The sequence below is a fragment of the Phyllobates terribilis genome, unplaced genomic scaffold (genome assembly GCF_046119375.1).
Source record: "Phyllobates terribilis strain yellow unplaced genomic scaffold, ASM4611937v1 Scaffold_3__8_contigs__length_932513732, whole genome shotgun sequence".
Classification (NCBI taxonomy): Eukaryota; Metazoa; Chordata; class Amphibia; order Anura; family Dendrobatidae; genus Phyllobates; species Phyllobates terribilis.
In genome coordinates this window covers 358,921,029-358,937,497 of record NW_027362763.1, presented here as the reverse complement: position 1 = coordinate 358,937,497, position 16,469 = coordinate 358,921,029, and the positions used below count along the sequence as shown (strand labels likewise).

At 42.2% G+C, this 16,469-nt stretch overlaps 1 protein-coding gene across 2 annotated transcripts in view; it reads right to left on the bottom strand.

The window, feature by feature from the left end:
- LOC141258124 (matrix metalloproteinase-23-like) overlaps window positions 1-16,469 on the bottom strand; it is a 42,608-nt gene that overhangs the window by 9,991 nt on the left and 16,148 nt on the right. Inside the window, exon 4 of one of the 2 annotated variants that reach the window (XM_073673127.1) lies at window positions 15,050-15,217. The exons of the other annotated variant lie outside the window; for it this stretch is intronic. Coding sequence (XP_073529228.1) covers window positions 15,050-15,217 — 168 coding nt within the window. The remainder of the gene's footprint in view (window positions 1-15,049; window positions 15,218-16,469) is intronic. 2 annotated transcript variants of the gene reach the window in all.

The following is a 16,469-nucleotide window of genomic DNA, read 5'->3' as shown; positions in this document are numbered from 1 at the left end:
ACCTCTCCACAGTGGCCAAGACCAAAGAGCTGTCTAAGGACACTAGGGACAAAATTGTAGACCTGCACAAAGCTGGGATGGGCTACAGGACAATAGTCAAGCAGCTAGGTGAGAAAGCAACAACTGTTGGCACAATTATTAAACAATGGAAGAAACACAAGATGACTGTCAATGTTCCTCGGTCTGGGGCTCCATGAAGGATCTCGCCTCGTGGGGTAAGGATGATTCTGAGAAAGGTCAGGAATCAGCCCAGAACTACACGGGAGGACCTGGTCAATGACCTAAAGAGGGTTGGGACCACAGTCTCAAACATTACCGTTAGTAACACACCACACTATCATGGATTAAAGACCTGCAGGGCACGCAAGGTCCCCCTACTCACACCAGCACATGTCCAGGCTCGTTTGAAGTTCGCCAATGACCATCTGTATGATCCAGAGGAGGCATGGGAGAAGGTCATGTGGTCAGATGAGACCAAAATAGAACTTTTTAGTATCAACTCCACTTGCCGTGTTTAAAGGAAGAAAAAGGATGAGTACAACGCCAAGAATAAACCAGGGATTGAAGCTTGAAGAGGACAATTTGCATATTCCAGGTGCCTTCTGGGAAAAGCGAAAAGTCTCCTTCAGCTAGAAGATCGTTGGGTACAGCCGGGACCAGCTGCTGGGAAAGCATCGCCAAACCAGGGATTGAAGCTTGAAGAGGACAATTTGCATATTCCAGGTGCCTTCTGGGAAAAGCAAAGAGTCTCCTTCAGCTAGAAGATCGTTGGGTACAGCCGGGACCAGCTGCTTGGAAAGCATCGCCAAACCGCGCGCCTGTAGGTGCGCAAATTTGTTTAATTTGTTTATCCTAGGGTATCGCAAGAAAGAAGACAGACATCAAGTCAGCAGGGACAAGGAGCAGCATGGCAGATGTGACAACCTACATGGTGAGCTGCAACATGTGCTACATGTTCACAGATCGACCAGAAGCTGAAACCAACTTCACCTGCCAGAAGTGTAGACTACTGGCTCTTTTAGAAGAAAAGGTGCGGGGACTGGAAGAAAGAATTGCGACATTAAAACTCATCAAGGAAAATGAAGACTTCCTGGACAGAACAGAAGCATCACTACTGGTCACGGAAAGTCAAGGAAGCATCAGAGAACCTCCAGAGGCAGACAAGTGGAGGCAAGTGACCAAAAGAAGCAAGAAGACCATGGAGACACCACCAACCACACAACTGAGAAACAGATTCCAAGGACTTGTGGAGGACGAAGATGGCACACCTAAGGATGAGGAACTACCAGCAAGCAAAAAAGGAAAGAGCACCCAGAAACACCCAGAAGCGACAAGAAAAAGGACAGCCAAGAAGGGAAGAAGAGTGGTGGTGGTGGGAGACTCACTACTGAGAGGAACAGAAGCAGCTATCTGCAGACCGGACATAACCGCAAGAGAAGTATGCTGCCTCCCAGGGGCGAAGATCAAGGATGTTACCGATAGGATACCGAAGCTCATCAGCTCCAAGGATGTCCACCCATTTCTTCTGATACATGTTGGCACCAATGACACGGCAAAGAAGGACCTACCGACAATCTGCAAGGACTTTGAAGCATTGGGGAAGAAAGTAAAAGAACTGGATGCGCAGGTAGTTTTTTCTTCTATCCTTCTAGTAGACGGGCATGGCGTCAGGAGATGGAACAGGATCCTTGAGGTGAACAACTGGCTGAGACGATGGTGCAGACAACAAGGATTTGGATTCCTGAACCACGGTGTGAATTACCTCTATGACGGACTCCTTGCTAGAGACGGACTACACCTCAACAAACCCGGGAAACACACATTCGCCAGGAGACTCGCAACACTCATCAGGAGGGCGTTAAACTAGAAGAAGAGGGGATGGGAAGAAAAACGTCAGACACAAACATGCAACCAGAGAACATACTAATGAAAGATATGAAGTGCGACAAAGAAGGTCCAAGACAAGATACTTGGAAGGGAGGTAAGAAAATTTCTAATACAATCCACAGGGAGAAGATTGGAACAAAACAAAATCGTGTAAACTGCGTGCTAGCAAATGCCAGGAGCCTGACAAACAAGATGGATGAACTGGAAGCAGAAATATCTACAGGTAACTATGACATAGTGGGAATAACCGAGACATGGTTAGATGAAAGCTATGACTGGGCAGTTAACTTACAGGGTTACAGTCTGTTTAGAAGGGATCGAAGAAATCGGAAAGGAGGTGGAGTCTGTCTATATGTAAAGACGTGTCTAAAGCCTACAATACGGGAGGATGTATGGGAGGGAAATGAGGAGGTCGAGTCCATATGGGTGGAGATACATGGGGCAAAAAACAATAATAAAATTATCATAGGAGTCTGTTATAAACCACCAAATATAGCAGAAGCCACGGAAAGTCTATTAATGAGACAAATAGACGAAGTAGCAAAAAATAACGAGGTGATTATTATGGGGGACTTCAACTACCCCGATATAGACTGGGAAACCGAAAGTTGTAGATCTCAGAAAGGAAACAGGTTTCTATCAATTATCAAAGACAATTATTTGTCACAACTTGTGCAGGAACCAACTAGAGGGACGGCCCTTTTAGACTTAATATTAACTAACAGGCCAGACAGAATAACTGAGGTGCAGGTCGGGGGGCACCTGGGAAATAGTGACCACAACATTATACAATTCCACATGTGCTTCAGTAGGGTGCCCAGCAAGGGAGTCACAAAAACACTGAACTTCAGGAGGGCAAAGTTTGATCAGCTAAGAGATGCCCTTCACCTTATAGACTGGGATAGTATCTTTAGTAATAGGAGCACGGAGAGAAAATGGGAAATTTTCAAAACAGTCCTACATAGTCACTGTAGAAGGTACATACCTTATGGGAATAAAAGGGCTAGGAATAGGAGGAAGCCAATGTGGCTAAATAAGGAAGTCAAGAGGGCAATGAAAAACAAAAAAAGGGCTTTCGGTAAACTTAAACAAGAAGGCAGTGAGGAAGCGCTAATATCTTATAGGGAAAAAAACAAAATCTGTAAGAAACAAATAAGAATAGCAAAAGAGGAGACAGAGAGACTAATTGCCAAGGAAAGTAAAACGAATCCCAAACTGTTCTTTAACTATATAAACAGTAAAAGGATTAAAACTGATGGCGTTGGGCCATTGAAAAATAACCTGGGTAAAATCATAGAGGGCGATGAGGGTAAAGCAAACCTACTCAATAGCTTCTTCTCCACTGTTTTCACAAAAGAAAACAATTTATCGGAGGAAATGCAGAGTGATAAAGTAAACCCTCCGCTAAATATCACCCACCTAACCCAGGAGGAAGTTCAGAAACGCCTAAATAATATCAAAATAGACAAGTCACCAGGCCCAGATGACATACACCCCCGGGTACTAAAAGAATTAAGTAATGTGATAGACAGGCCGCTGTATCTTATATTCAAGCACTCTTTATGGACAGGGACTGTCCCACTAGACTGGCGCCAAGCAAATGTGGTACCAATATTCAAAAAGGGGTCTAAAAGTGACCCTGGGAACTATAGACCAGTCAGCTTAACGTCTGTTGTGGGTAAATTGTTTGAAGGATTTCTTAGAGATGCTATTGTAGAATATCTTAATGATAATAACTGTCTAACTCCATATCAACATGGATTCATGAGGGATCGCTCCTGCCAAACAAACCTGATCGCCTTCTACGAGGAGGTGAGCTCACAGCTGGACCGGGGAGAGTCAGTGGATGTTGTATACCTTGACTTCTCCAAAGCGTTTGATACCGTGCCACACAAAAGGTTGGTATATAAAATGAGAATGCTTGGTCTGGGGGATAATGTGTGCAAGTGGGTAAATAGCTGGCTGAGTGATAGAAAGCAGAGGGTGGTTATCAATGGAGTAAGCTCAGGGTGTGTCAGGGTTACTAGCGGGGTGCCTCAAGGGTCTGTCTTGGGCCCTATATTATTTAATATATTTATTAATGATCTAGTGGAAGGGTTGCATAGTAAAATAGCAATATTTGCAGATGATACTAAACTTTGTAAAGTAGTTAATACAGATGAGGACAGGGCACAGCTACAGGAGGATTTGGATAAATTGGGGAGTTGGGCTAAAAAATGGCAAATGGGGTTCAATGCCGATAAATGTAAGGTCATGCACATGGGAAAGAAAAACAGCAGTCACCCATACATATTAAATGGGAAACCGTTGGGGATATCTGACATGGAGAAGGACCTGGGCGTCTTGGTTAATAGCAAATTAAATTGGAGTGCCCAGTGTCAGGCAGCAGCTGCGAAGGCAAATAGAGTCATGGCATGCATCAGAAGAGGAATAGGGGCATATGATGAGAACATTGTTCTTCCTCTGTATAAAGCGCTGGTAAGGCCGCACTTAGAATATTGTGCACAGTTCTGGGCTCCGGTGCTCAGGAAAGACATATTGGAGCTAGAGAGGGTACAAAGGAGGGCGACTAAGGTAATAAAGGGAATGGAGGGACTAGAATACCCAGAGAGGTTGTCAAAATTAGGCCTATTTACATTGGAAAAGAGAAGGCTTAGGGGAGACCTCATAAACATGTATAAATACATCAGGGGGCAGTACAGAGATCTCTCCCATGACCTGTTTATACGAAGGATGGTGACAAAGACGAGGGGGCACACTATGCGTCTGGAGGAAAGGAGGTTCCTGCACCAGCATAGAAGGGGATTCTTTACGGTCAGAGCCGTGAGACTCTGGAACTCTCTGGGAGAGGAAGTGGTGATGTCCAACTCACTTAAAGAGTTCAAGAGAGGCCTGGACACCTTTCTTGAGAACAATAAAATTACATCTTATGCTTAGTTAATTAATCCAGGGATTTAATCTGACTGCCAGATTGGAGTCGGGAAGTGAATTTTTCCTCAATGATGTAAATTGGCCTATACCGCATGGTTTTTTGTTGCCTTCCCCTGGATCAACGCTGCGGAATAGCTGCAGTGCACAAGAAATAGGCTGAACTGGATGGACGCTTGTCTTTTTTCAGCCTTATAAACTATGTAACTATGTAACTATGTAATACCATCCCAACCGTGAAGCATGGTGGGGAAATATCATACTTTGGGAGTGCTTTTCTGCAAAGGGGACAGGACAACTGCACCATATTTAAGAGAGGGTGGATGGGCTCTTGTATCTAGATTTTGGCCAACAACATCCTTCACTCAGTAAGAGCATTGAAGATGGGTCATGACTGGGTCTTCCAGCATGACAATGACCTGAAACACACAGCCAGGGCAACTTAAGGAGTGGCTCCGTAAGAAGCATTTCAAGGTCCTGGAGTGGCCTAGCCAGTCTCCAGACCTGAATCCAATAGAAAATCTTTGGAGAGAGCTGAAACTCAATGTTGCCCAGCGACAGCCCCGAAACCTGAAAGATCTGGAGATGATCTCTATGGAGGAGTGGGCCAAAATCCCTGCTGCAGTGTGTGCAAACTTGGTCAAGAACTACAGGAAACGTCTGACATCTGTAATTGCAAGCAAAGGTTTCTGTACCAAATATTAAGTTCTGTTTTTCTATTGTATCAAATACTTATTTCATGCAATAAAATGCAAATTAATTATGTAAAAATCATACAATATGATTTTCTGTTTTTTTTTTATTTTTAGATTCTGTCTTTCACAGTTGAACTTTACCTACGATAAAAATTACAGACCTCTCCATTCTTTGTAGGTGGAAAAACTTGCAAAGTCAGCAGTGTATCAAATAGTTATTTTCCCCACTGTATCTGTTCCAATAGAGGTGGGGAAGCTCGAGGCCCACCAGCCATTTGACATAATTTGCTCTGGCCCCTGGGCACATTCCTGGGGGCCACCAGTCCTTTAATTCTTCTTGAGAGTTTGTGCATGCAGTGCTCACTATTCAACGCCGTGGCGCACGCAACAATGGATTATGTCCTGACCCTGGCCAGTGCTTCCATCAGGATGTTCTTTGTGGGTGGAGATAGCATGCTTTGCAATCCTGGCTTGTTCTCTGTGATGTATTCACCAGTCACAATTTCCTGTGGGATCTTTATGATTAAGGGAAAAAGAAATCCAAACCTACAGGGCCCTGTGTGAAAAAGTGATTGCCCCCCCCCCCCTCTCAAAACATAAATTAACTGTGGTTTATCACATCTTTGGGAAACTGAGTTCAATTTCCCTAGCCACACACAGGCCGGATTACTGCCACACCTGTTCTCAATGAAGAAATCACTTAAATAGGACCTGCCTGACAAAGGGAAGTAGACCAAAACATCCTCAATATCTAAACATCATACTGCGATCCAAAGAAATTCAGGTACAAATGAGAAACAAAGTAATTGAGATCTATCAGTCTGGAAAAGTTTTTAAAGCCATTTATAAAGCTTTTGGACTCCAGAGAACCACAGTGAGAGACATTATCCACAAATGGCGAAAACATGGAACAGTGGTGAACCTTCCCAGTAGTGGCCGGCTGACCAAAATTACCCCAAGAGCGCAGCAACGACTCATCCAAGAGGTCACAAAAGACCCCACAACAACATCCAAAGAAATGCAGGCCTCACTTGCCTCAGTTAAGGTCAGTGTTCATGACTCCACCATAAGAAAGACTGGGCAAAAATGGCATGCATGGCAGAATTCCAAGACGAAAACCTCTACTGAGCAAAAATAACGTAAAGGCTCATCTCAGTTTTGCCAGAAAACATCTTGATGATCCCCAAGACTTTTGGGATAATACTCTGTGGACTGACAAGACAAAAGTTGAACTTTTTGGAAGGTGTATGTCCTATTACATCTGGCATAGAAGTAACACAGCATTTCAGAAAAGGAACATCATACCAATAGTAAAATATGGTGGTGGTAGTGTGATGGTCTGGGGCTGTTTTGCTGCTTCAGGACCTGGAAGACTTGCTGTGGTAAATGGAACCATGAATTCTGCTGTCTACCAAAGAATCCTGAAGGAGTACGTCTGGCCATCTATTTGTGACCTCAAGCTGGAGCTAACTTGGGTTATGCAGCAGGATAATGATCCAAAACACACCAGCAAGTCCACCTCTGAATGGATTAAGAAAAACAAAATTAAGACTTTGGAGTGGCCTAGTCAAAGTCCTGACCTTAATCTGATTGAGATGCTGTGGCATGACCTTAAAAAGGTGGTTCATGCTCAGAAACCCTCCAATGTGGCTGAATTGCAACAATTTTGCAAAGATGAGAGGGCCAAAATTCCTCCAGAACGTTGTAAAACACGCATTGTCAGTTATCGCAAATGCTAGATTGCAGCTGTTGCTGCTAAGGGTGGCCCAACCAGTTATTAGGTTTGGGGGGCAATAACTTTTTCACACAGGGCCCTGTAGGTTTGGATTTATTTTTCCCTTAACCCATTTCTGATGTGGAGCGTAATAGTACGCCCCACGTCAGATCCCCCTGTTTGATGCGGGCTCCAGCGCTGAGCCCGCACCTTTCCGATCACATGTCAGCTGATCTATACAGCTGACATGTGCCCGCAACAGCCGCGGGTGGAATCGCGATCCACCCGCGGCTGTTAACCAGTTAAATGTCGCTGTCAATCTCTGACAGCGGCATTTAACTCGCGCTTCCGGGAAGTGCATCATTAGCCCCGCGGGTCGCCGATGGGTTGGCATTACAACCTGGGGTCCGCAGGAGACCCCTGTGGTTGTCACTGCCAGATTGCTATGAGCGCTGCCCAGTGGTCGGTGCTCATAGCAAGTGAGCAAATCTGCTACCCACAGGCGATCATCACCTGTGTACAGCAGAGATGATCAGGCAAGTGCTGCTTCTAGTCTGGAGACTATAGAAGCAAGGAAAAAGTAAAAAAAAGTTTTTAAAAATATAAAAAAGTTTAAATTACCCCCCTTTCGCCCCATTCAAAATAAAACAATAAAAAAAACAACGCATACACATATTTGATATCACCGAGTTGAGAATCGCCCGATCTATCAATATAAAAAAAAGAATTAATCCGATGTACAGTACAGACCAAAAGTTTGGACACACCTCATTTAAAGATTTTTCTGTATTTTCATGACTATGAAAATTGTACAATCACACTGAAGGCATCAAAACTATGAATTAACACATGTGGAATTATATACTTTACAAAAAAGTGGGAAACAACTGAAAATATGTCTTATATTCTAGGTTCCTCAAAGTAGCCACCTTTTGCTTTGATGACTGCTTTGCATACTCTTGGCATTCTCTTGATGAGCTTTAAGAGGTAGTCACCAGAAATGGTTTTCACTTCACAGGTGTGCGCTGTCAGGTTTCATAAGTGGGATTTCTTGCCTTTTATATGGGGTTGGGACCATCAGTTGTGTTGTGCAGAAGTCTGGTGGATACACAGCTGATAGTCCTACTGAATAAACTGTTAGAATTTGTATTATGGCAAGAAAAAAGCAGCTAACTAAAGAAAAACGAGTGGCCATCATTACTTTAAGAAATGAAGGTCAGTCAGTCCGAAAAATTGGGAAAACTTTGAAAGTGTCCCCAAGTGCAGTTGCAAAAACCATCAAGCGCTACAAATAAAGTGGCTCACATGAGGACCGCCCCAGGAAAGGAAGACCAAGAGTCACCTCTGCTTCTGAGGATAAGTTTATCCGAGTCACCAGCCTCAGAAATCGCAGGTTAACAACATCTCATATTAGAGACCAGGTCAATGCCACACAGAGTTCTAGCAGCAGACACATCTCAACAACAACTGTTAAGAGGAGACTTTGTGCAGCAGGCCTTCATGGTAAAATAGCTGCTAGGAAACCACTGCTAAGGACAGGCAACAAACAGAAGAGACTTGTTTGGGCTAAAGAACACAAGGAATGGACATTAGACCAGTGGAAATCTGTGCTTTGGTTTGATGAGTCCAAATTTGAGATCTTTGCTTCCAACCACAGTGTCTTTGTGCGACACAGAAAAGGTGAACGGATGGACTCTACATGCCAGGTTCCCACCGTGAAGCATGGAGGAGGAGGTGTGATGGTGTGGGGGTGCTTTGCTGGTGACACTGTTGGGGATTTATTCAAAATTGAAGGCATACTGAACCAGAATGGCTACCACAGCATCTTACAGCAGCATGCTATTCCATCTGGTTTGTGTTTAGTTGGACCATCATTTATTTTTCAACAGGACAATGACCCCAACCACACCTCCAGGCTGTGTAAGGGCTATTTCACCAAGCAGGAGAGTGATGGGGTGCTATGCCAGATGACCTGGCCTCCACAGTCACCAGACCTGAACCCAATCAAGATGGTTTGGGGTGAGCTGGACGGCAGAGTGAAGGCAAAAGGGCCAACAAGTGCTAAGCATCTCTGGAAACTCAAGATTGTTGGAAGACCATTTCCGGTGACTACCTCTTGAAGCTCATCAAGAGAATGCCAAGAGTGTGCAAAGCAGTCATCAAAGCAAAAGGTTGCTACTTTGAAGAACCTAGAATATAAGACATATTTTCAGTTGTTTCACACTTTTTTGTTAAGTATATAATTCCACATGTGTTAATTCATAGTTTTGATGCCTTCAGTGTGAATGTACAATTTTCATAGTCATGAAAATACAGAAAAATCTTTAAATGAGAAAGTGTGTCCAAACTTTTGGTCTGTACTGTATATAATCGGTGTAACGAGAAAAAAATTAAAAACGCCAGAATTACGTTTTTTTGGTCACCACAACATTGCAATAAAATACAATAACAGGCTATCAAAACATTGGATCTACCCCAAAATGGTATCAATAAAAAAATAAGCCATCACCCGGCCCCAGAACCCAAAAAATGGAGGCGCTACGGGTCTCGGAAAATGGCGATTTTTTTTTTTTCAGCAAACTTGGAATTTTTTTTTACCACTTAAATAAAAAAGAACCCATACATGTTTGGTATCTACGAACTCGTAATGACCTGGAGAATCATAATGGCAGGTCAGTTTTAGCATTCAGTGAACATGGAAAAAAAACAAAAAAAACAACAATTGTGGAATTGCACTGTTTTTCAATTTCACTGCACTTGGAATGTTTTTCACATTTTCCAGTACACGATATGGTAAAACCAGTGATGTCGTTCAAAAGTACAACGTGCCTCACAAAAAATAAGCCCTCACACAGCCATATTGACCAAAAAATAAAAGTGTTATGGCTTTGGGAGGAAAAAAAACGAGAACGCAAAAACGGAAAATGATCCGGTCATGAAGGGGTTAATAATAAAGACCTTTATTTAAAACTGCATTTTGTGTTTACTTGTGTTATTTTTGTCTAATATTTAAATTTGTTTTGTGATCTGAAACAATTAAGTCTGACAAACATGCAAAGAATAAGAAATCAGGAAGGGGGCAAACATTTTTTCACACCACTGTATACAGCAGACACAGCATATCCTATATGACATATTTATCCTCACCTCTGTGTCTCCTATGTGATGTATGTATACCAGCCTCCGTGTCTCCTATGTGATGTATATATAGCAGTCTCAGTGTATCCTATGTGATGTATACAGAAATCTCCATGTTTTTTATGTCATGTAAGGTGTGAAGATCTGAGGTTGTGGGTTGTAATATTCACCTAGGCAGGTTAATAATGCAAATATTTTTTATTCCTTACATCTACGGTTTTACAACAACTCCGGGTAGATGGCAAAAATACATTGCCCCCAGTCCACAAGATCCTCTCCCCGGGGCAGGTAGTTCCACTGTCCCTGTACCAGGCAATTCTCACTGTCTGACAACTTTTGGTTGGACCACAGATTTCGTATCTCCAGCCAGTATAGTCTGCAGTCACAGTCCACACTCTTCCAGGCGACAGATAACGTGATAGAAGCCAATGTTTCCAGCAGCAACAGTACTTAAGAAAGTTCATCAAATCCAGACAACAGATCCCACAACTGTAGCATGTTTATCCAGGCCAGCTGGCAACTGATCTTCACACTCCATAGGCTATCCATCCATGGGTACAGGACTTTAGCCATAGATCTTCACCCCTTGAAGTCACTCCACCAACAGCCACTAAAACATGTGGCTTAATTATCCTCCCTCTCCTGGGATTAGCCCTTGTATGGGCAGAAGTGTTCACACCTTCCCCCTTAAACATTTGCTTTTAGCCCTTTAGCTCAAAGAATGAAAAATATTCCAGAAGCCCATCACCTGGGTCTGCATGTGAGACCCCATGTGGTGACGGCTCTGTGGGGCTACTATCCCCATCCACACATATGTAGGTATACCAGCCTCTGTGTCTTCTATGTGATGTATATGCAGCAGCCTCAGTGTCTCCCATGTAATGTATGTACAGCAGTCTCAGTGTATGCTATGTGATTTATGTATACCAGCATCAGTGTTTCTTTTGTGATATATATACATCAGTCTGCATCAGATGTATGTGCACCAGCCTAAATGTCTCCTATGTGATATGTATGCCAGCCTCAGTGTCTCCTATGTGATGTATGTATACCAGCTTTGGTGTCTCTTTTGTGATGTATATACAGCAATCTCAGTGCATCCTACGTGATGTATGTACTCCAGCCTCCATGTCTCCTATGTAATGTACACAGCAATCTCAGTGTATCCTATTTGATTTATAGAGTAGTCTCAGTGTCTCCTATGTGATGTATACAGTTGTCTCACTGTATTCAATTTGATGTATACAGCAGTTTCAGTGGCTCTTTTGTGATGTATTCAGCAGTCTCAGTGTATCCTATATGATGTATACAGTAGTCTCAGTGTCTCCTATATAATGAATATAGAGCAGTCTCAGTGTATCCTATGTGATGTATACAGCAGTCTTGTTGTATCCTATGTGATGTATACAAAAGACTTCCCACTGCTTTGTTACATAAACATTACATGAGCAGTGATGAATTTCACACTTTGACGACACATGCAGTGTAATATAAATTTTTCTTTGGAACAACTTACTGCTAGAAACAGTGCTTTTCAAAACATATCGCAAAAAGTCGACTGTGTTCCAGACTGACTGACGCAAACCTGGAAAAGCAGTTGCGAATAGCAACATTATCAATACCACCTAACATAGCAGCCGCACAAAAGAGAAGTGCCAATCATCACATTAAAGGGTGAGTTATTTAAATGTTTGACTAAATATATCAAACTAATTTATAAGTTAATAATGTTTTATGGCCCACGAATGATGGTATAAATATCCAAATGGCCCTTGGTAGAAAAAAGGTTGCCCACCCCTTCTATTGAGGAACAGAAAAGAAAATTAATTACACAGATGTGAACAGAACTGTAGTGAGTGCTACAATATTATTTTTTAAAGGATCTCATGTTGATTTTGATCAACTGATAAAGGCTATTTCATGGAAAAGTGAAATTATCTCCTATTAGGGAGAATCTGTCACCATATTTTGGCTATCCCACCTGAGAGCAGCAAGATGTAGAAACAGAGACTCTGATTCCACTGATGTCCCCTTGTGATAATTTCCTGAAAACTAAAATGAAAACTAAAACACTAGCAGATATTACAACTTTTTCTTAAAATTAAAAAAAGATCTGCTGCTACATAAAACAGCTTGTCATAAAAATAAGGGCTCATTCGGACACCAGTTTTTCATATATAAGTTCTATCTGTGTTGTTCAAGGATAGAACTCGTAACCATTATAATTTAAGGGGGTGTTCACATGTCCTTGTATTTTTGTGGCCCAAATGGTCTTCACCAAAACCTGGAGACATGTCTGGTTTTGCAGCTTCATCCCCCTCTTCCCTATCTAGTTTTTATGATTTCACTTTAGAATGATTTTTTAGAATGATATCACAATTATTAGGCAATTTGTATTGTTAATGACTAATTTTATTATTGAACAACTACAGTGATGTCGGTCTATCCAAAAGGTTACCCTGAAACCTGAATATTTAAGAGAAGTAAAAGTGAGGTTTTGTCTTTCTTAGGGCTCATGCACACGACTATATTTTTGGTCTGAGGGCTATCTGTTAAAAAAAACCAGATCACACTTGGACCAATGTTATTCAATGGGGCAGTGCAGATGAGCGATGTTTTCCACTGACTGAATCTGCATCTAAACAAAATAGCAGCATGCACAATTCGGAAATTGGATAAGACTCACCCATTAATGTCTATTGGTGTGAGAAAAAAATCAGATACCACAGTATTGCAACTGATTTTTATAGATACATTGCAATTCTGTAGAAAAGGAAACTGCAAATGGTCTCGTAATTGATGAATAGGTACTGAATAAAAAAAATGGACTGCACATGGATGACAAGTAAGGAAAAAAATCATTCCACTTTTCTGGATGCAACTCTGAACTATTTTTTATACAGCCATGTGAACCTACCCTTAGGAGAATATCTGTGTGTGCAGAATTATTAATGAAAAACTTTAATTTCCCCATATAAGTAGTTTCATTAATTTGTTTAAGTGAGAATAGTAACCAAAGTACTCAAAATGTATAAAATACATTTCTGACATTAAAAAAATATATATCTCAGAAACCAATATAGCGATCTTTCTTTTCAATAGCAGCCATAAGCCTGTCAGTTTCTTAATCTGTTGAAGATCAACTTTTTGGGCAGCACCAACCACAACCTCCCAGACACGGTTCAGAGAGGTGACTGTTTTCCTTCACCATAAATCTTCCATTTATGAAGGGCCCACAAGTTCTCAATAGGGTTTAGGTCAGGTGAGGAAGGGGCCAGGTCATTATTCTTTCATCTTTAAGGACTTTACTGGCAGCCAGCAGTGGAGACTTCAATGCATGGGATGGAGCTTTGTCCTGAATAAAAATCATGGTTTTCTTGAAAGATGCAGACTAGTGATGAGCGAGCGTGTTCTGTTAACCCTTTTGGTGAGCATGCTCACGTGTTCCTCGAGTATTTGTGGCTTGCTCGAATGTTATGCTAGAGTCACTGTGTGTGCATGATTTGCGACTGTTTGACAGCTTTAATACATGTGAGGAATGCTTGTTTGGTAGGCATTCCTCACATGTATTAAAGCTGTCAAACAGTCGCAAATCATGGACAGGAGTGACTCTAACATAAAATTCAAGCACACCGCGCCGCAAATACTCGGCGAGCTCGCCGAAAGGGTTAACAGAACATGCTCACTTATCACTAATGCAGAAATTTTCCTGTACTACTGCTTGAAGAAAATGTCTTCTAAAACCTAGCAGTAGGTTTGTGAGTTGATTTTGAGTCCATTAACAACCTGAAAAGGTCCAAGTATCGTTAATAACACCAGCCCATAGCAGTATCCCACCTCCATCTTGCAGGAATCTGAGTCAAAGTAAAGCCACCCACAGGCCCATCCATCTGGTCGCCAAGAGTCCCTTTCATCTCATCAGTCCATAAAACCTTTGAAAATTTTATCTTCAGATATTTCTTGGCCCAGTCTTTATGTTAGAACGTCTGTGTCTTGTTCTGTGATGGTTGGGTTTGAGCCTTCCTTACCTTGGCCAAGTCCTTGTACTTCTGGGCACTCTAGGGAGGTTGCAGTTCTGGAATATGACACCAATGGAGGAAAAGGGGTTCCTGGTCACTTCACTTTTGATTACTCCCAAATCCTTGCCAGTTAATGTGCGTCTTTTTTTCTCAACACATTTTTTGCAACAATATTTTCTATAATGCAACATAACTTTTGATGGTTCTGTGATCATACCCCAATGGCTTAGCAATTTCAAGAGTGATGCATTCCTATGTAAGACTTGTAACAATTTTTGATTTTTCAGAGTCAGTTAAATCTCTTTTTTGGCCATTTTGCTTAGGAAAACAGGCTGGTGATATCCTTAGGTCGCACCCTCCCTCATTACACAAATACACATCACCTGATCTGCTTCATCCAATAAGCATTCAAGATTATACAGCTTGGAGGTGGAAAATGTGCATAAAAATTATGATATGGTCAAAAACACTCACTTGACTAATAATTCTACACAGAATACAGGCTGCTGGGAGGTCTTCAGAACTTCGCACACTAGTTTCCAAATCTAGATTTTTTGGTGTATTTATTAATAGTAGATAATGCTTTTGGTTTCTACAGACTTTTAAGATTTAATTCCAATGCAGCTTGGGGCACATTAGCTTTACCTTAGCAATCAAAGAGAAATTACCCTGCTTCCAGCTGAAACGCGAAGGTCCAAGTATCCAGAACTCATGGTTGTCAAAGTGAATCTCTCCTCTAGGTGGAAAAAAAGCATGAGCCAGTTCTCCATTCAGACCATCAAAGCAGGGGTGCAATGGGGAGCCCCAACAGTCACTGTGATTAAAGGAGTAAAATCCTGGAAAATGAATAGATACATTAAAAAAGTGTAGACTTTTAGGTATTGAGATTGTATTGTGCCTCAAGACAGAGGTGAATTTTATAATCTTCACTACTTTGAGACTCCAAAGAAGCCCTTAGACAGGTTGCCCTCATTATTTTTTTTTGCAACTCAATTGGCAGTGCGCATTGCAGGAAGAGAATATTCCTGCAGCTCTGCTACCTTCAATAGAAAATAGCACCATATCCACTCTTGGCTTCTAGCCTGGCACTTTCTATATGACTCAAGTAGCACGATGACATCATTATGCCACCTGCATTAGCAAGTACCCAGCCAAAAGAGGTCAATACTGCTGAGGGAAGCAGCGTGTCAGGAGATCGTCAGGAGAGGTACATGACTCTTTTTTTTTTAAAACATAAAAATTTTACAGTGTCTCCTCCTATATGTTATGAACTGCAACAAGTACTAAGGAAAGAAGGGGAAAGCTTTCCCTACAGTAAGACTAAGCTGAATCCCTACCATGTAGCGGGCTGCCTGTTCCTAGTGAATGGACCCGCCTTAGTCCTAGGCTAGTCTGAACGAAGACCTAAAGAATAAAGGGAAGGGGTCCCTAAAAGAACTAAGGACTGGAACAAAAATGGGACGCCTCCTGAACAGAGAAAGTTGTTGCAGAACACAAAAAGATAAACTGACAAAAAGGTACTAGAGGTCCCAGAAGGACCAAGTGAACTAACAGATAGGCACAGAAGCACCTGGCTAGCAAAACAGTCAAACAACACTGAAGTCCAGCACAGCCAAAAAGGTGGAGCTGGAATATAAAGGCAGATGGTCACGTGACCGCAAAACACAAGATGGAAAAAACAAACAGGAGGGTTCTAACAGTACCCCCTCTTTTAAGAGGATCCTCCGGATCCTCCAGGCCCAGGCCTATCCGGAAACCTCTTATGGAAAGCTCTGACAAGCCTAGGAGCCGAAACATCATCCGCTCTTACCCAGGAGTTATCTTCGGGACCGAAACCCTTCCAGGAGACGAGATACTGTAATCTCCCTCTATGCCACCTAGAATTCAAGATACGAGAAATTTCATATTCGCCGTCTTCTACCACAGGAGGAACTGTGACAGTGGCATCTCTATTAGATACATCCGCCTTTTTCAACAAAGAAACATGAAACACAAGATTAATCTTCCAGGAAGTAGGGACATCCAACGTAACCGCAGCCGGGTTAACAACCTGAAGCACTTTAAATGGACCCACAAACTTAGGACCCC